We start from the raw sequence: 21,175 nt of genomic DNA on the forward strand, positions 1-21,175 counted from the left end.
ACTTGGTGGATGGCTTGTACTACCCGTATGTCATGTCCATAGATCTACTAGAAGGATCTGATGGGATGGCCACTCTTTAGTTCAGATGTGTAATCTCTGTAGTTTAGAGAAAAGATCTGTCATGGAATCCTTAGTTTCTTTGGTTCGTTTGCATGCACCTAACGTGGTGGCGCATATTCCAATGTTAAATGAGCCCTCCGTTAATAGAAGTTGGTTTCTCAGACTTAACTTTAAATGTATCTACTGACTATTTTAATGGTGACTTCAGGGTCTTGCTGAGTTGAAACTGATCCAACTGCTGCCAGTCTTCCCACTTTCATTCAGCTACTCCTGCTGTTTGCTTTCCTTTCTCCCCCGACTTCCATTCTTAGTTTCTGGATAAAATAACCCCTTGTTCTGCATGTTGAGGTTCAATGTATGTTCTTCACTGACAGAGGATTTAATGTAGGGGGTTAGGTTCTTGGCTGATCGTATTAATGTGGCAGCTTTAGAATAAGATGTTTCGCTGGGGCGGGGTGGACAGAATTTTCGGTCATTGATTCTCTCTTTATAACTCTGCCCTTTTAGCTGGAACAGATTACCTGTGCAGGGCTTCTGGCTTCTGGCCCTGCACAGATGGAATCACAAGGAAGAAACTTTACATAAACCATTTATACTAAATGTTTGGTATGCTGGCAACATAAATCAACAACAATATCCATTACAAATTCATCCCTTTATCAGTATTATCTTGATGGAACGGATCCCAGTGTGTGGGAATTTGAACCCTGATTCAATACATCTAGCCCCGGGTAATTAATTATTCAGGGCACAGAGAACCTGGCCCCCGCAAAGTAGAGTAATTCTCCTGGTCAGCGTGCACTCCACTGGCAATAATAAATAGGAAACGTCTCTAGTGATGCCAGTATTTTAAAGTGATTAATCATCTTCCCCCCCCCTTCACCTCCCCCTTAGTTTTCTTTTAACTAGGATTTTTCAGCAATAAATCTTTAACAATACAGGTAGGAATTGTTCTTAATTAAATTTTGCCCTGCTTTAATTTCTTACCTTTTATGTGTGATTAAAAAAAAGTGTTACATTTTAAGAAGCTCTGATCAAAAGTCAAACCAAGAGAAATCCTTTTATAGAATACTGAGAGATCGTCTATGGAAGATTAAGCTCTTGATTTTGAATATTAGATAGAGCACATACTCATCAAAATTGTTAATCAACACCAGTTGGGGTGTCAGATATTCTGAGGTTTTGAGTTGCTTCACTTTCGTGCTTACGGGTTGTCGGTATTAGGAAAAGTCTGACATATACATATGTTCCCAAACTGTGAGAATAATTACTTATTTCTTAACTTTCAGATAATTGACGTGAGCCCTTGTAGGAAAGGGATATGTGTGTGTGTGTGTGTGTGTGTGTGTGTGTGTGTGTATATATTTCCCCCCCTTTTTGCGGTACACAAAGTACACTCGGTGAAGTGGCAGGTAAATGCCTGACCCGGAATGACCACGTATCTTTAAAGCATGCCCCGTAGAGCTGCCCAGCCATCACGTATATTCCGGGTGACAGGGACCGACGTGACATATCTGTTGTGACACATTTCTGTACCACCAGTGTGTGGCTCGAGGTGACTCCTGTCCCTCCTCTGCTGCTTTCCCCCGCTGCAGGACAACACAACGACGCACGGATGAACCTTGCCATTGCCCTCACTGCTGCCAGGTATGGGGCTGCCACCGCCAATTACATGGAGGTCGTGAGCTTGCTCAAGGAGGCAGAGCCGCACACGGGGAGGCAGCGGGTGTGCGGAGCGCGGTGCAGGGACGTGCTCACAGGTACGGGGGCTCACGGGGAGCGGGTCTGAGCATCCTGCCTGGCCGCCTAGGGACTGCATTATAATTTTTCTGTCACTTCTTTTATTGAAGCCAGATTTCAGAGTCCTATTAATTAAATTCCTCATTGTCAGCAATGACTGGCTTAACGTGAAAATTTTCCCTCGTGGTGCTTGGCAATTTTTTCCCCTTTGTGTTAAATAATACTGATGATAATGATAATGAAAGCCCCTCCAAATTCCCACAGCCATGAATGTGCTATTCCATTTTCTTTACAAAAAACATGTTATTAATAAAATTAAATAAACGTGACAAGTTTCAAAGTGACACAGGCGGTGCACTTAGACATCGTTGGAGTCAATCACTTCCACTTGGGTTCGATTTTCCTCGGTGTCCCGCTCCTGTGGCCCTGGAGCCAGAGCTTCAATCACCTCGCGCCCTCGCGGCCCTTCTGGCCCTCGCAGCCCTCGTGCACTCGCTTTCCCGCGGCTCCCACAGCCCCCGCAGCACCCCCCTTCACCCCCGCCTCCCCCGCCCCCCTGTGCCCCCTCCGCACACCCCGCCGCCCTCCTGCCCGTGCCCCCGCATCCCCCGCACCCTCGTGCCCCCCGCACCCCCACATCCCCCGCGGCCCCCTGCGCCCCCATGGCCCTCTGCGCCCCCCGCATCCCCCGCCCCCCCTCCCGCCCCCGCAGCAGCAGCTCTGAGGAGTGTGTTCTCTCCCGGGGACGCTGCGCCCACAGCTGAGTCTCAAGGACACGGCGGCCTCGTCCCCCGTCCCACATTCCCTCGGTGTTTGGCACCCGGGGGCCGGCACCTCGCAGAACCGAGCGGGGGTGAAAGCGTCGCGTGCTCCTCTGCGAGCCGGCCCTCCCCGGGCCCGAGCCATCGGGCGCCCCGGCCGCCGCTGCCTCCGACAGGCGGAGCCCGGGGTTGACGCCACTTCCTCCCGCAGGGCAGGAGTTCGACGTGAGGGCCAAGTGTGTCATCAACGCCACGGGCCCCTTCACAGACACGGTGCGCAGGATGGACAACCGGGACGCGGCGGCCATCTGCCAGCCGAGCGCCGGCGTGCACATCGTGATGCCCGGCTACTACAGGTGGGCGCGGCGGGGCGGGGCTCACCTGGGGCGGGGCGGGGCCGGGCGGGGGCGGGGCTCGCCTGGGGCGCGGCGCGGTTCTGCGGGATTTTCATTCTGGTCCGAAAGGTGGATTCCGCAAGTTAAAATTGCAAGGGCAATTTTAAATTAAGACGCTGACACACTGATTTCATAAAATACTCACATTTGCTTACGAAGAATCTGAAAACGAGGACGGCGCACGTATTCTTATGTTCATCACTTTTAAAATCTGTTTTGAAAACTATCACCGCAAGTAGAAATCAGATATGATTTCTAATCTACCGTGTTAACGGAGGTAATTTGTCACTGGGGAAACGGGCAGAGCTATTAATTGAAAATTGTTTAAGCCGAGTGATGGGCTCATTAAATTGTTCAATTTTATGTATTTTGAAAAATTTTGGCAAATCAAAAAAATTTAGATGGATTTAGTTAAGAAATTAATAATGATTAGCTCTAATGAACATTTCAAGACTTTTGTAGGAAAAGATTCATGTGTCCATGCCAGGAGTATGGAACACAGACACCGTTTTTATCTGCAGAGGCCCATCCGATAGGCAGACTAGCAATTCTGAATGGAGCAATGATCTGTGCTCCAGCTCTTATGATATTATCTGTAATTGAGAAATATTAGAAACTGCTTCAGTTCCTGACCTTAATAGAATGGATAAGTAAATTACGGCATATCTGCATAGAGGAATATTATACGGTCATTAAAAATTGTGATTACAAATAACTTTTACATTTTAGCAAAACACTAATGATACAGTGTTAGCATAGATACAAGATTATATGTGCAGTACGATCTAAACACTATCAGGCATATAGAAATACTAGAGGTGATTGATTATTGCTAGGTGACATGATTATGGGTAACAGTTAAAGATGATAATTTCTAGGTAATGGGTTAAGATAAAAGTTTTCTTTTCCATATTTTAATAGTCTTCCATAAAGGTTACAGACATCTTTTAATATTTGATAATAAGGAGACCATCACTATTATCTTCACTTAGGACTGAAGAAATCAAGGTGTTTTCAGGCTTAATAATGAAAATGTTCAGAGTGGTACTTAATAGAGTTTTAAAAACTGCTAACCAGAGTTCAGTTAAATGGAAAGAAGTATATGTAAATATGCAGCTGTTTCTCATATATAGGGAAGTTTTCAACAATAGTTCCATTCATAATTATATTCATTTATTTTGTATTGGATTAAACATATGCAAGGCCAACTAGTTCGTGTGGTTTTTGGGGGAGTTTGCCTTTTTAAATATCTTTTAGACGATAGATATGATACTTAAACAATGGACACACACATTATCCTATTTGTTTGGATCTTAGTAGATTCAACATAATCTCTTGTGTGTTATGTTTCATGTTTTCTTCACTATCGTCCCGTGATATCAGAAGACTCTATGTTAATTTTTCCACTTAGTAATGACATCATTTGGGACAGGCCATTTTATTCTGGAAACCTTAGTTTACCCGTCATGAAGATGGGGAGATGGAGGGTAAATGAAAGTGATACCTTGGTGTGGAACTTGGTGTTCATCACTTACCTCTTGCTGACTGCGTGACCTTGACAAGCTACTTCTCTCAGCTTCTGGTCCCTTATCTCATGATAGTACCTAATTTGTATACAATTTGACAATGATCAGTTGATTACTTTGTATCCATTTTGTTGGCTACTCTTCATGAAGTGTCTGTCACATATAGTGGCCAGTTAAGTATTTTTTGAATGAATCCTACTAACTTCTTTGTGGTAACTTGCCCAAATTGAGATCGTTCCTTTTTTTTTAAGTCAAAATTTATTGTAACACCTCTAAGGCATTAATATAGAGAAGTTAAAATATGAAAACAAAATATGATTCTTCATTTTATTGCTCAGATAACCCATGTATACAAAAATAAAAGTAATTGCTATAGAAAATAGAAAGCTACAATATGAAAAGTGAGAGTCTCTCTCTTCTTATCTTTATCCTTCCTCATGCCACCCATTTTATCCCCTCACTTCAGTTCTTCTCTGGTAATCAAAACTAGTTCTTTATGATTCCTTCCATAATTGTGTTTATACTTGCACAATTGTCTATCCTTTTACAGATTTTACATGAAAGAGGTCATGCTACACATATAGTTCCGTATTATATAATATGCTAATAACACTTGAGTGTCTTTAAAGAAATATAAACATATGTTACCTGGATGTAATATTTTCGAAACAGAATACCTTTCTTAATCCCCCAATTTGTCATTAGCTTCAGAGCCCCTCCCATAAATCTTGAAAATGTTCATTACAGCTGGGTTTGCTGGAGATCCAGTATGTGATCTCATGCTACTTTGGGAGAAATTAATGTCTCCATTTTTAGCACCCTGAACTATAACCACTTTACATCCTGTCAGAAACCTTAGAGGAGTGGTTTGCAGCCCAGTTCCTATTCAGGGTCTGTTGGAGATGAGCCCCTCGGTTTGGAACTGTGGCCTGGATTAAGGGTTGATTCCCTCTTTTAACACTGACCTTAAGGCATCTCAGAGGATGGTTTTGCTCTCCCTATCAATGCGCTGTCTTGGGTGGGGTCAGATTGACATGGCTCTCTGGGTTCATCAGTTAGTCAGTCACTCTCAGTTATGGCTCAAGGGTTGGATTGGGTTGTCGGGGATGGGTCAGACCTTCTGGGGACTTCCCTCTGAACTGGCTGATGATACCTTAGGGCCTAACATTTCCACCAGAACCTGATCACTTTAGAGATGCAGTGAGTTCAGGAGGCACTGATTTGTTGATTGTAGGCTGCTAAAATGTGGAGCAAGGACCATGTGTATATCTTGGAGTGTTACTTTTGGAGTATCCTCATGTCATTTATTAAGCTTGTGTGACCCTAATTTACATGTGCCACGGTAGCAGCTTTCCCGCTAGGATAATTTTAATTTCAGAAAACCCAGCACATAGAAATCATTCATTTTTAAAGGTACTCTTTAGTTGATATTAAGAACAAATCTGCAATTTTCATCAGAGTTGGGCCTAGATGCTTTCGAAAGAAGCAACAATGCGACAAATGACTAAAAGATGTGAAACTAATCATCTCCTCCTTCAACCTATGGAAGCTTTTTACCACTGGCAAGAGGTCATTTTTTTTTTTTTTTTTTGGTATTACTGTGTGCATATTGTTAGCTCTAACCCTGATTGATAAGTAGTTAACAGTAAATTGATTTCAGTTTAAATAAGAGTACTTCAGTAAGGCAGTGGTCTGTATGAGAAAAATGTCCAGTATGTTTAATCCTAGACACACACATAAATTAGCAGCAAGCTTTGCTTTCTGATGTCAAGTGACTCGTACATATTGAAAAAAGACCCAAACCTCCCTATACTGTTATACCATCACTGTAGTTGATACCCACTTTCAAACTTTAGTGTGTGACCTTGCAGAATTAATCCTTCATAAGAAAACAAACTTTTCCCTAGGGGAGAGTATGAATTAGGTAATTTAGAACTGATGAAAGGTATTTCCAAGTGGGTTCTTAAATTTTTATACCATTCATTAGTAGCTTTGTCTTCCCTCTGTGCTTGTTAATTTTATGTTTGACACATATGTCTTCGCTTAAGCAGTTGATTCTCTACAGGTTCCAGTTATGTGTGTGTTGGTAACCATCACCTTCACCCTTTAAACTGCTTTTATTGCATTGAACGGTTTTAAAGGATTCAGTAGTTGTGCTTTTCTAATAACATTTCATGTCTAGGTCGTTGAATATTATAATCTTATGCTAAAGTTTATCAGGTTTATTGAGTTATTTAAACAAATCATAGGATATCTGGCCCATAAAATGATCATATATAAAATACACCAATATATAGTGGGTTCCTTAAATATTAGGATAGATATGGAATTTCTCCTTTTGTTTCAACATGCTACTATTTATCATATTCAAAGCTTGAACTCTGAATGAGTTAATTCCCAGTCCCAAGATGACTGATGTCACGTAAGGGCATATTAACCCAGGATCAAATCAGTTGCTTACAAAATACATAATTAACTAGTTTATTTTAAGATTTTTCTTTTGAGAGTCTTAGGATGAACACAAAGAAGAAATATAAAATATTCTATACTTACAGTTTTCAGTATATAAAGATGAAAGTAAAATTACTTTCCTTAAGTAACCCTGAGAGAAGACGAGATCTTCGCTGAAGGCTTAAATGGTTGACACACTTCTGTAGTGCTTTTTGCATATGCTAAATGGAGCTGTGGCCCACTTTCTCTGTGTCTCTCAAGTGTGCTGTAGACAGTGATTTCTTTATACGAAGGATGTGTAGAAATGGCACCATTTCATGGGACTGATGGATCTTTGCGAAGAAAGACTCATATTCCTTGTGGTTTACATAAAGAAGATACATTAGCTAAGCTGGCTGTAGGTTTCTTTTTTTCTTTCTTTTTTTAACAAGTTATTTTGTAGATTTTTGTTTTTTAAAAAATTTTATTATTTTAAGTAAGCTGTATGCCCAACGTGAGGTTTGACTCACGACCCCAAGGTCAAGAAGTCATATATGCTCTACTGACTGAGCCAGCCAGGGTCCCGTAGATTTCTCTTTCATAAAATATTTATTTTGGTTTAGTTTTAAGCAACTATTAGTCTCTCATCCTTACACATTTGAATCAATAGGAGTTCTTTTTAAAACATTTTTTCAAGGGAATGATAAACAAGGCAGTTGACTGCCCTTTAAAATTTGTGAGTATGGGAGAGACTTGTTGAAATTTATTCAAACCAAGTGGAATTGTGTTTTTTACTTAAGAAATATCATTAGCAGAAGCTGAGAATACCTTTAACATTGGCTTACTATGAGATGTCAGTCAATGAGGATTAGTAGGGACTATTAGAACATAACACTTCAAGATTCCTCCCACCCCTTATCAATTTCTCCAAATTTCTTTGAATGGTTAATGGATGCATTAAGACAGTAGCTTCTTCTGATTTAATAATACAATTGGACAGATTTTGTTAATATGTATATGTAGTTGCCTATTATTTCAAATGTTTTTTAAACTTTGGTTTTAGAATATTAAGCATGTGTTTAGTGAAAAATATTGACTGATATTTTTAAAGATTTTATGTAATCGGTCCAAAGAGGCATCCTTGAACCTTGACTTAATAGGAATCTTGACTTAGCCTCTTATATCTGTTTAAAGATTGTCATTGCTAGGATATCCCTCTCCTTTTTGACCTTGTCATGATACATTGTTGTTGAGGTAATTGGAGAAAACTGAGCCCTTTTCTCATTGATGCATTTCTTGAGGTTTCTATAAAATTGAAATAAAGTAAGAAATCTCATATTTGGTGAAGTGCTATAAGTCCATCTAGTTACAAAGGAGCAAAGAACTTTTTGATTACATTTTAGTTTCTAGAAACTTAGACCCTTTGCTTTTCTCATGTACTTCTGAGACCTTACGCTGAAAGATGTGCCAAATGTCAAATGTCCCAGGAAAATACTTTTCATAGACTTGAAAAATGGTTGAAGAGCCTTCCTTAATTGACCATCATAAAAGGAATTAGAGACATTTAGCCCACTGACATTATCTGATGTAAATGGTCCAAGGAATATAAAACTCCAAACAATTGGAAGGTGAAGTCCACTTTCTTAATTAACCTGGCATTGTTGAGATGGAGAGGACTGGTTCTTCTGTCAATTTTATATTATCACACTTGCTCCATTCTTTTTCATTACCAAAATTATTTTTTTTTCTTTTAGGAATTTCTAGGGTAGAGTATTGGCAAGTAAAAGGAAAAGTTCATGTGTTTCTCGTGTGCTTATATGAGAATTAGTGAATAAAGTAGTTTTTAGAATGCAGATTAAGGATTAAACTTCTGCTAATTTCAGAAATATATAACCCTTCTTTTTACATCAGCCCAGAGAGCATGGGACTTCTCGACCCAGCAACCAGTGATGGGCGAGTTATTTTCTTCTTACCCTGGCAAAAGATGACAATAGCTGGCACTACCGACACGCCAACTGATGTGACACACCATCCCATTCCTTCGGAAGAAGATATCAATTTCATTTTGAATGAAGTGCGTAACTACCTGAGTTGTGATGTTGAAGGTAACTTATGCATTCCCTTGAGTTTGTTTCCCTTCTTTTATACCCTCCAGCCCATCCCAGCTCTTACTGGTAACTGCCACATTGCCAGTCTGACTCCTCTTCACACCTGGCCTGCTCAAACTCTTCTCTGGTGACCACTTCTTCTGGAAGATTTATGGGGACCAAATTAGCACACGATGGGAAGAAGTCGCTTTTCTCCCCCCCACCTTTCTGTGTTTACATGAAACTCATTCAGTTCTTTTCTGATAGTTTCTAATGGCTGTACATGAGCCGTACATGAGCTCCAAACACACATGCTCTCTGAGAAGAGAATGAAATGTCTGCATCACGATTTTGTTTCTAGAGTTTAGGAACCTGTATCCTGGCTTACAGATACAGGATATCCACAGGAAACAATTAATCAAAGAAATGAGAGGATGGAGATATATAATCTAAGAAGCTTAATGAGCTCTACAATATGAAAAGTAGAGTGTTAGAGCATGGATTTATCTAAGAAGGATAAGTATGCTTTTTTAAATTGAAAAAGCTAAAGTTTAAGTCTTTTCCTTGCTAACTGGGGCATACTTTACTTTTAGTTGAGATGTCATAGTATTTTCTCCCCTGTGCATATATAACAAATATTTTTTACCCTGGCTAGTTTCAGAAGTTTCCCAACATTATCCTTCTGTATCTCCTACTGTGTCACCATCCACTCACCCAGGCTAGAAATGACATGCTCATCCTTGGTGATCCTTCTCTTGCTACATCCAGTCCACTTGCTACCCATGCTCACTCTGAAGTATCATGGAAATTCCCTTTCATTTCATTGTCATGGTCACACCTGTGTCCCTTCTCGCTTGAGCAGTTACACTGGCCTTCTTACTGGCTTCTGGCAGTCAAGCCCCTGTACCCTTCATCCCAGTATGATGCTTCTATCAGGACCGTCTTTCTAAAACACAATTCTCATGATCACTTCCTTGCTCAAGAATATCCCTTGGATGTCTGTCTCCTCATTGACTTTAAGAGAAATTCTAAACTATCTCGCATGCACTCCAAGGCTCATCCCAACTTGTCTTTACCGGTTTATATTCCACTTCTCCACTTCTGTGCATTTTATAATCTTGCATTTCCAAATCAGTTCATTCATTTTAAACCTCATGCATTGTTTAGGATGAAGCCTTGCTCTGGGTTGCCCTTTCCTCCCAAGTTCTCATTTTGACAAAGTGCCATTTCCACTTCAGAAACCACCCATCCTTTGTACTTCCATTGAATGTTCTTTAGTATATCACGTTGTATTGTAGGTAAGAGTCTAAGCTATAGTCTCACTTGGCGCTCCTTGAGGGTAAGGATTCTGTATTTAGCTACCAAGCTTGTTGTCTATCTGGTATGCCACTCATTATTGTTTTGAATTAAAAAGAATTACTAATAGGTACTTTTGGGGTTTTGGATGCTGGTAGCAGTTTGAAAATCTTTCTATATTAAGATAGAAGTTTTAAGATTTTTGAAAAATAGTCTTCATCTATTTATATCAGGAATCTTCTATAATTTTGGCTTGAGTGGAGGACATGCAGAGACACAATTTTCTTCTTGATGTGACTCACTAAAATCTATGAATCCTTCTTCCCTAAAGGATTTTTTTGTCATCTTGTGATCACACATTTGCAAACAAACAAAACAAACTGCATTTTAAAAAAAATGGTTCAGAAGACTCTCCTAGTTTAGTTGAATGATCCATATTATATAGTTTTAGCTTCTTCTGATTTCAAGTAATGGATGTAATTTCATTTTGAGTAAAGTCTCTTTGGGTGTGTACATTAATGGTACAAATGTATTGACTACGTATGACTGAGTTCTGTGTGGCTAATGTTTACTCTGTCTCTCACATGCATACACTCATGGTTATTTGGGAAATGGTCATACCTTATTTAATATCCATATTTAAATACTCAAAATACAATGCAATTTTAGCTGGATACTTTTTTTTTCCTTTCAATATCTAGGAGGAGTTTCATCTGGATATGATTGTATTTTAGTGTATTGATTATTGTTAATAAATCCTGCCTCATTTCACATTTCCCTGCATATGATATTTGTTAAAAGTGGTTTATATCAGGCCCTGCGAGCAGGAAGTTTAGATTGTTGGAGCAAGAAATAAAATTAATTTGAGAGCAGAGAGCTCTATGTTGACAGTTTCCAAAATCTTAAAGTTCAAATGCAGTAAGATGAGAAATCTGATTCTTACATGTGCCGAGAGGCTGGATGTGCTGGAAACAGGTGTAGGTTCCAAAAGGCCGCTGTGCCCATGTCGTAGGTGGGGATTTCCACCGGTGAACTGAGCCTTGGCTGCTGTAGAGACTGAAGCCCACACGCCTTCCTCACTTTTATTCTGTCTGTGAACGCAGAGAAGACCTAGCAATACCTGTGGGGACTCGGTTGGTCTATAAAAGTCTTGTCAATTAACATCCCTTTTGGTAGTTAGGTTAGTTGGTAAAACTGACAGTTTTTTGGCCAGTTTGGGGTAAAAGTGGCTGAAATTGATATCTAAACACTGTAAGTCAGGCCTTTCTCCTAATAGTCCGAGGACTCTTGAGATTAAGAATTCTCTGGGTAGTAAGGTGCCTGGGTGGCTCAGTAGATTGGGTGCCTGCCTTCTGCTCAGATTATGATCCCAGGGTCCTGGGGTGGAGCACCACGTTGGGCTCCCTGGAGCCTGCTTCTCCCTCTCCCTTTGTCCTGCCACCCCCCCCCCCCCACTTGTGTGCTCTCTCTCTCTCTAACAAATAATAAATAAAATCTTAAAAAAATAAGAGTTCTCTGCGTAGCGAATATCTGGGGTAAAAGCAGAGGTGACAGCTCTTTCATATACTTCATTAATTTCCCTGTGCACACCATCTATCACATGTTTTCTACTTACTAACTTGTTCTTTTTAAAGCAATTAACTAACAATGATTCCTTATAGGTTGGTTTTTGTGCATGTGTGTGTCATTTGTTTTTCTGATTGACCAAAGGCCTCATATTTGAAGGAGTTACCCTTAGTCTTGGAAGAGGATGCAGTTTGCTACTCTATGTCTATATCTTAAAGTGGAGACGTTTAAATTAATATTTTTTCCCAAGTAATTTTGGCGTAACTCGATTTCTTTTCCACTGTGGTGGTGAGGTGTAGAGAGAAACTCAGCCCAGGCCCTCCTCAGTTCTTTGACTGTAGGCCGGTGCTGCACATCTTTTAATCTTTCCATTTGTCTCTGATGGGTAATACATGCTTTTTTTTTTAAGTCTACAATTACTGAGCACTTTTTAGGCTAGACACTCTACTGAGCATATTGCCTATATTATCTCTTTGGATTCTCGTGATAAACTTACCAGGTATATTTTGAAGTTCCCACTTTATAGACACTGAAACCCATGACTTTAAGCTTCTTGGCCATATTTTGATGGTGTTGAAGCCATGATGAGGAGCCATGATGAGGATGAGTCAGTCTAGCTGCAATACTTGTGCTTCTAAGTACCACATAGTACTCTGACTGGTAGTTCCAGGTTTTATGATGTGATATTATATCCACCAGGGAGTGGATTAAGTCTCTCAATTCATTTCCTGGAAGCTGCTAGACACTTGCAGAATGATAATGACCTTTGCTCTCTCAGGACTGGCCTTACTGGATTTGAATGTTAAACTAGAGGAGGTTTCATATCTGATAACTAATCCCTGGGGCCTAGCAGTCTTCTGTACAGGTTTTAAAAAATAAAGTTTGTTTAGGTCCTAGAGCAAGAGTTTGGAAATGTTTTACATTCACCAGGGTTGACATAATCATTTTAAAAGGATTTATTAAATGGATGAATAAGTAAAATTCTGACAACAGTTTTTGAACCTCCTGAAATGGCTATATCCTTAAGGAAGAAAAAAAAAAAAAGTGTCAAATCTTAACACTCCACGCTGTTCTCAGCAGCTGCCACACTTCTGCAAAATGCGCCGGAACAATTCTGAAAAGCATTTTGCCTGTTGGGAATAAGACCATGTCTTCTTTTACGATTTAGAAAGCTTTCCATTCACAGGCTGAATTTCCTAGATTACTTGTTTGTTCTTTTCTGAAATGGGTAATTGATAGTTGTGTCATGTGTATCAGGTTAGGAAGAAAAATGATCTTTTAAAAAATGTATCATTAAGTCTGCTGTATAGAGGTTAATCAGAAGGATGCAGTGGTGAAACTAAGCTAGGACTTAAAGGGATTGAGAGAGACAGAAGATTTGCCGAGTGCTTTATCCATGTAGTTTTTCTGGAGTGCTTCTCTAGGCAGCGTCTTGAGTTGTACACAGGTTTTCACATATGCAATTAGTAGTGTTTATAGATTGCCTGTTATTCAATTAACAACCGAGCTGGCCATATCAACTCACTGCAGACCTGCCTTTTCACTGCCAGAGATTGTACCAGGGTTATCAACTTACACAGACTTGGATGTCTTCCAGCTGTTTAATTATAGTGTCACACGCTTTGCTTTTTCTAGTTTCATTAGTTTATAAATGTAATATGGTATCTTATTTCTGTGATTAACACTTCATTTCAGCAGGTTAAACATGCTGGTAGAGAAGTATTGATTTCTGACACTATTTCCCCTGTGTTCATTTAGATATTTTCACATGCTTTTTATTGATTTTTTTTGAAAGTGGCAAACATGAGAAAGAACACCCCAAAACGTATGGCTAAATAACTCATGTGAAGCAAAACCGCACATTTAGCTCTTAATTGTCACTTCCTGTGGGCTTCATTTTCTGTTAATTTTTAAAACAAACACTTGTCTTGCCAAGGTTTTAAGAATAAAATATTCATTATAATTTGAAACAATTACCCAGCACTTAGTCTTTTCAACCAGCTGTAAAAAATGTCCATTCAACTTTATTCTTTATATTTTACTCTTTATATATTACATACACTAAAACCTGAATGAGTTATTTATTGTGATCGCAACAAAAATAGTCCTTAAACATAATGGTAAAAGGATCATCTTTTTGAAAATATTGCCAAGTACTTTTACACACTGTGGAGGTGCTCACTTGGGTTTTTTAACATCTGGGCATTTGGCACTTGAACAGTCAACCGGGTGCCATCTGGGTGAGTCGTTCTAATAAATGGTGTTTATTGAGGACTTTTCTCAGCTCCCAAAGTAGTGTTGTTTCCTGTCCTCTTGTTTTATTAAAGCAATTATTTATGTTAAAAGAGAATATACAATTGTTTAAATATATCGTCATTAGATAATTTATATAAAGCCTGGGATATTGGCTCAGAGGCCTAAATATTTTTGCTCTTGATTTTATAACGCCAACTGTTCTCCTTGTTTGATACAAAAAAGTTTAGAGAATGTTTTAATATGCTACTTAATATTAATTGATCACTATACATGACCCCTCCTTAATGTGGTATTTGGGGTGTTGAGAGGTATTAGAGCTGACATTGCTAAAGACTTCGAACATGGTGAGAGAAATGAAACAGTAATGAAATCTGGTTTAGCTATCTCAGCAGTAAGAGAACCAGAAAGATCAAGATGAATTTTTGAGCTCTGAAGCATAAAAGCCTTGACTTGAGTGATTTTCTTCACACATGTTATACTTTGGAGAATTTAAAGTAGATGATGTCCACTACCTACTCTTGGCTACAACCTGAATGACAGAAATGATTTCTGGATAAGAACTTGAGGGTAGTACTTAGTTTAGTAAAGACTTTAGTATTAAGTTAGTAAAAGTTAGTACTTAATTTAGTGTTTCTGAGTACTGAATTTAGTAAAAATACCTTTGTTTCTTTGAACTCATGAGATTAGTGGGAGAGGAAGACACTTCGAAATGATAAATATGGAACATGTTAGGACAGTTGGTATCTGGAGGAAAGCATGCTATTTATAGCAGATTGTACTCTCACGAGCAAAGGAAATACAGTGAAGTTTCACTAGAAGGATGCTTAGACATGTGGGGAAGGGGGCCATGGTGGGAGTACCCAGCTTCATGATCTACCAGGAAAAGTGTAAGATCTATTACTTGGGGATTTTTATTCTAGAGCTGACTTGGGTAATATCGTAGCCTGTGCATGTGCATATTGTGTGGCTATTTAATTTTTAATTAGTTAAAATTAAAATAAAATTTGAAATTCAGTTCCTCAGTCACATGAACCACATTTCAAGTGCTTAATAGGCACGTGCGACTCGTGGCAAGTGAATCAGAGAGTGTGGAGACAGTGTTTGCAGCACTGCAGAAAAGTCTAGGCAGCAGTGCTGCTCTCTGAAATCTAGGTGCTTTTATGGACACTTTTAGAGAAGGAAATACTCTTTTAGAGAGTCATTGAATTTGTATTTTTTGTTATGTAAAATAAGTGTATTATCTTGTAAAAAAAAAAAAAAACACCCTCCAGATTTAAGGACATTCAACAAGTGATAAATTCAGTGATTCTGCAATGTCTAAGGTACACGGTCCTTATTTCTCTTCACTCTTTCACCCTCCAAGTTGGCTTCATCGTCGGGTTATTACCAGCCCATGTGGCTGCAGCAGTTTCAGGCAGAATTAAAAGATAATTTAATGATTCTCTCTTCTGTCTACTGCTTTTGAATCTCTTTCTTCAAAGAACTTTAATTAGGGTTTGTTTAACAGTGTGCAAGGTTTCCACTGTGGGTGAATAGGTGATAAGGAGGGAAACATGTTAGTTCAGTTAGTTGCTGTCTTTTATACAAGAGGTTAGAATTCATGTTTTCTGTGTTTAGCTCTGCTCTGCCCTATGGACATAGATTATGCCTATGGCTCTGACCCGTCATTACTTAATTCCAGTGGTGGAGAGGTACAAGCACTTCATCCCTCAGTAGGAAATAGCATTTTGAAGAATCCACAAAAATCTTTAAATCTTAAGGTTGTGAGAAAACCGATAGGTAACCTGATCCAACCCCCTCTGGTCTAATAATACAAAACTCCTGCAGCCCATAAAGACTGATTCATATTTTAAATATGATTTAGAATTTGATTATCCTGACATGTATCTTTTTAAATAAATTTAATTCCAGCATTAATCTGACACCATTCTGGGGTTGAAGAGCTGAATGCTAAAATATAAAATAAATTAAGGTTTCTAACACACTATAAACTCTTCTCGGTAAGGTTTTCTTTTTTTGAGTATCAATTTCAAGAGTAAGGGGCGAAAATGATATCAATATACATAATGTTTTATTGAATATTCTTCTATGAATGGAAACCTCAAATATTTTAGTTTGGTCTTTTTGTTTTAGACAGCACAGTTTTGCAGATGTGTTTTTCTGCATGTTATACCAGAAAAGGTAAAGCATTTGCCACAGAAACAATTTGCATATGCTTCAGATTTCCTCTAGAGAGTCTAATTTTCCATCAAATAATTTTAAAATCAGTCAGCGGGCTTTAAGAGTTGAAGCCAAATTCCTGATCAATGTGGCTACCTAAGGAATTTCACAGACACACTCTGCAGACTTTGTGGTGACCACAATGACGTTCTATGTGGTTGGCTAAGTTTTATTTTTGACTCAGAGGGCTATTTGAACTCTAATGGAAAATTGTGGTAATTTCCTAGTTAGGTTTTTTGTAAAGATTAAAACATTGCATGATTTGTGTTGACGTTTCACAAGACTTTTGTGGAATTGCATGAAACTAGAAGTAACCCTCATTCCATGGAAACTATCAGGATTAAACCTAATTAAGAGGAGCAAATTTAGAAATGGAAACTCAGCATTGAAACTCCCTTAGGTCTCTAGTTAACAAGACTGGAAGCCTTCGGCTATCTGCACCAGCTTATGATGTTTCCTTTCCCTTTGTTTCTGAGGCAGTGTTTAGATCTGGATTTGATTGAACACCACTGTACACGTGTATTCTGGCTAAGATTGTGGCCCTCAAGGAGCTAAATTAAAATATGCTAAATTTACCTTAGATAAAATTATCTTTATCAGAAATCTTTTTTTTTTTTTTTCATTTGAGATCAAGATGGAGGCATTATCTGTCATTCAGTATAATTTGTTTTGAGGGTCTCTCCCCTGTGCTTGGTTAGGCACCTAAAAAAAATTTTTTGGACTATTCCAGTCATTTCAAGGAGTCTTTGTGACTCTTTCCATAGAGTCTGCCAGATATTTTCTAGATACTTTTCAGGTGGTTCTGTGTGGAAATATAGGGGATTCACTGTACAAGAGCACACTACCAAAGATTGAGGGGATCTGAAACCCACACTCTCCTCTACTCACAAAACTGCTCCCCTGAATGAGATCTTTTAATTTGAACTAAGTCTAGGCATGGTACGGGCTGGTAAGGGTCCTGATATTTATGTGTGATATGTAAAATATTTCCTTAATTTTCTAAGACTTGAAAAATGTTAATTTTTCCTTTTGTCTTGATTCTTTTAAAATTAGGATTTTTATCATTTTGTCATTTTAACCATGTTTAAGTGTACAGCTCTGTAGCATTACATATATTCATATTTTTGTGCAACTATAACCACTATCCATCTCCAGATCTTTTTTATCCTCCCCAATTCTGCACCCATTAAACACTAACATCCCATACGCAACCCCCCTACACCCTGGCAATCACTATGCTTACTGTCTCTATGAATGTATCTACTCTAGGTATACATATAAGTGGAACCATACAATATTTGTCCCCTTGTGAATGAATTAATGTCTTTAAGGTAGCATGTGTCAAAATTTCCTTATTTTTCAAAGCTGAATGATATTCCATTTTATGGATATGCCACATGTTGTTTATCCATTCATCTATTGGTGGTCACTTGGGTTACTTCCATATTTTGATTGTTATGGATGATGCTGCTATGAACATGGGAAGTACAGATTTTCCACGCTTTCAATTCTTTGGGGCTTGTGCGTGTACCCAGAATTGTCATTGCTAGATATATGGTAATCCTGCATTGAATTTTTTTGGAGAACTGCCATACACTCATCCATAGTGGCTGCATCATTTTACTTTCCCATTAGCAGCACACAAGGCTATCCCAATTTTTCCACATCCTCACCAACATTTGCTATTTTCTGCTTTTTAACTTTTTTTAATAGTCATCCTAATGGATATGAAGGTGTATCTCATTGTGGTTTTCATTTGCATTTTTTAATGGTTAATGATATTGAACATTATTTTATTTGCTTATAGGCCATTTGCATATCTTCTTTGGAGAGTATCTTTTAAAATCCTTTGCCCATTTTTCGATCAGGTTGTCTTTTTTAGTTATTGCGTTTCAAGAGTTCTTATGTATTTTGGGTTCTAGCTCCTTGTCAGAGATATAATTTACAAATATTTTTTCCTATTACATGGGTTGCCTTTTCACTCTGCTGGTAATGTGTTTTGATGCACAAAAGTTTTTAATTTTGAGAAGTGCATTTCATTTTTTTTTCTTTTGTAGTCTTTTGTGCCTTTGATATCATATACAAGGAATCACTGCCAGACCCAATGTCATGTAGATTTTCCCCTATATTTTTTTCTAAATGTTTTCTAGTTTTAGCTTTGGTGTATAGATCTTTAATGCACTTTGAGCTTATCCTTCTGCAATCCAGCTTTCCCATTGTCTTGATGTTTTAAAGACAGTCAGCTTTTCATCCGTGAGGGTCCTGGCTGGGAATAAGATGCAGGAGGTAACACCTGATCCCATGTCATGGTCAAAGCAAACTTGCACTTCTCTCTTATCCAGGGAGAGATTAACTGGTCTATGAAAGTAAGTGCAGGAGGACCAGGTAAGCATCCACCTCCTCGTTGTCTACATCATTTGGCAGTTCTTGGGTTGGTACATGTAGTCAGATTTTTGTTGTGGAGAGTGGAGAAGGAAAGGGCTAAGCCATTCAGGAAGGGCTAAGCCATTCCTGAATCTGACCTAGATAAAAAATAGATTCTGGGTGTGTGTGAGTGGCTCGGTTGGTTTAGCATCTGCCTTCAGCTTGGGTCATGGCAGGGCCCTGGGATCGAGCCCCAAATCGGGCTCCCTCCTCAGTGGGGAGTCTGCTTCTCCCTCGCCTCCCTGCTTGTGCTCTTTCTCACTAGCTTTGTTGCTATCTCTTTCTCTCTCTCAAATAAATAAATAAAATCTTAAAAAAAAAAAAAAAAGAAGAAGAAGAAGAGTAGATGCATAAAACTGCCCTTGGGTCTTGCCCTTGCCCCTTTTGGTACACCCTGAACTAGTCTACTCTCTTTAGCCATTTTTAGGTCAGTAATGAGTGCTATGCAAAACTGTCTAATTCTGTTATAAACTCCACAAAATCTTGGTATAGAGAGGTAATTGTATTCTGACAGAGGGTATAAGAGGAATTTCATGGGATCTTGAATATTCAAAGACCTTCCATACACTATAATAGAAATGTGGTGTGCCTAAACTGGGAGGAGCCAGTATGCCTACTTTCCTGGCAGCTACAAAGATAATGGGGTGAGAGAAAAAAAAAGATATTTGTCAAGAGTTGAAAGAGCATACATTTAGTGGTTAAGAATATGATCTTTATAATGAGAAAGAATTGGTTCTGATGCTCTTCTACCATTTATAAGATGTTTGCTTTGGGCTAGTTGGTTAAACTTTCTCAGGTTTTTTTTTTTTTTTTTTTTCCTCATTTCTATGGTGAGAATAGTAGTAACTGATGCTGTACATCATTGTGAGATTAAATGAGTTGAAATGTGTATGTCAAGTGTTTTGACAAGCTTAGGCCTACTATAAATGCTCAAAAAGAAGGTAGCATTGATGAGGGGAGAAAATATTCTGTTTCAGGCTTGTTTGCTTAGTAAGGACCTTTGTCTTACCTGAGATGAGCTAGCTAGATATATTTTAGGAGGAAATATAACAAGTCACACATCTATTGGTTTGTCTTTGTTTTGTTTCTACTTTGTTGTTGTTCCTTTCAGCTATTCCAGATCCTTCCAGCTGAAGGCTGCTAACTTGTGTTTCTTTTGTTTCCTCTTTTGATAGGAATCAGTGTCAGTGATTTTCAGGTTATTTGTTTTTTTACGGCGGAGATTATCTTTGCAATAGAATACGTTTTTGTGGTACTTACCCACTCCCTTCATTGTTATACTTAAGGGCTTCATCTCTCTTTCAAAGTGCATATTGATGTGTTCCTTTTATTGAATTCTCTCCTGCTTATTAGCTATTTCATAGTTTTGTTGAGATATCTTTGGTAATCTCTTAACCCTTACCATTGACTCTGGGCAGTGAGAAGAGGGGACGTCCTGGCAGCATGGAGTGGTATTCGTCCCCTTGTTACAGATCCCAAGTCTGCAGACACTCAGTCCATCTCCCGAAATCATGTCGTGGATATCAGTGAGAGTGGCCTCATCACTATAGCAGGTATGGGATATTACCTTGTGTTTTGGGTGTGCTTTAGGACCTGAGATAAACTGTCACACCAGAATCGTTCTCGGTGCTAATGAACGGGGAGGTTTTTTATGATTCCGAGTTAAGTCTTACACATTGCTTCACCATACTTATTGTAAGCAACAGGTGAATTTTGTTATGAATAAGTTGGCAAGTGGGTAATTATAAGGAAAATAAGGGGTAGTTACCTAGTGAATTATTTATCAATTATTTGTAGGTGGAAAGTGGACAACGTATCGATCCATGGCAGAAGACACCATAAATGCTGCCATCAAGACTCACAATCTGAAAGCAGGACCAAGCAGAACAGTTGGGCTCTTCCTGCAAGGGGGGAAGGATTGGAGCCCCACCCTCTACATTAGGCTTGTCCAGGATTATGGGCTTGAAAGTGAGGTGGGTGTGCGTCATCCTACTCTTCACCTCATCTCACTATTGCCACTAACAGAGTTGGCAACCAGGAGGCCTTCCTGGTTTAGAATTTCCTTTTTGCTGGGTTCCTTTCTGTCTGCATGCTGTGGAAATGAACTCAGGAAAAAAAGCTGATCATACTTTTCTTCATTTGCCTAAAAAGCAATGCACACACTAGTTTCTATTTGGGTTGGTTTGGTTTGTTCTCCGCAGACAGAGCATCATTCCACATTCTTTCTGTCGTGAGTGTAAGGAGGGCTGTTCTTCAGAAATGATATTGGGAGCAGAGTGAAGCCGAAGCTTCATCAGTCACGGATACAGTGATACATGCGTGGCAGAGTTAGTGCTGGCCTAAGCATTCAGAGCCCAAGTGGTTTCCTCCCACAAAATCAAAATCTAATACCCTCCTGGAACTATTAGTTACGG

General features: G+C 39.0%; 1 protein-coding gene across 3 annotated transcripts in view; it reads left to right on the forward strand.

The window, feature by feature from the left end:
* The window catches only part of GPD2 (glycerol-3-phosphate dehydrogenase 2), a 155,030-nt gene that overhangs the window by 119,375 nt on the left and 14,480 nt on the right, over positions 1 to 21,175 (forward strand). For all 3 annotated transcript variants that reach the window (XM_041721819.1, XM_041721817.1, XM_041721818.1), the window contains exons 7-11: positions 1,656 to 1,820; positions 2,773 to 2,917; positions 8,824 to 9,017; positions 20,180 to 20,314; positions 20,559 to 20,734. In XM_041721819.1, the coding sequence (XP_041577753.1) occupies positions 1,656 to 1,820; positions 2,773 to 2,917; positions 8,824 to 9,017; positions 20,180 to 20,314; positions 20,559 to 20,734 (815 nt within the window). The remainder of the gene's footprint in view (positions 1 to 1,655; positions 1,821 to 2,772; positions 2,918 to 8,823; positions 9,018 to 20,179; positions 20,315 to 20,558; positions 20,735 to 21,175) is intronic.

The sequence above is a fragment of the Vulpes lagopus genome, chromosome 11, assembly GCF_018345385.1.
Source record: "Vulpes lagopus strain Blue_001 chromosome 11, ASM1834538v1, whole genome shotgun sequence".
In the NCBI taxonomy this organism is placed as follows: domain Eukaryota; kingdom Metazoa; phylum Chordata; class Mammalia; order Carnivora; family Canidae; genus Vulpes; species Vulpes lagopus.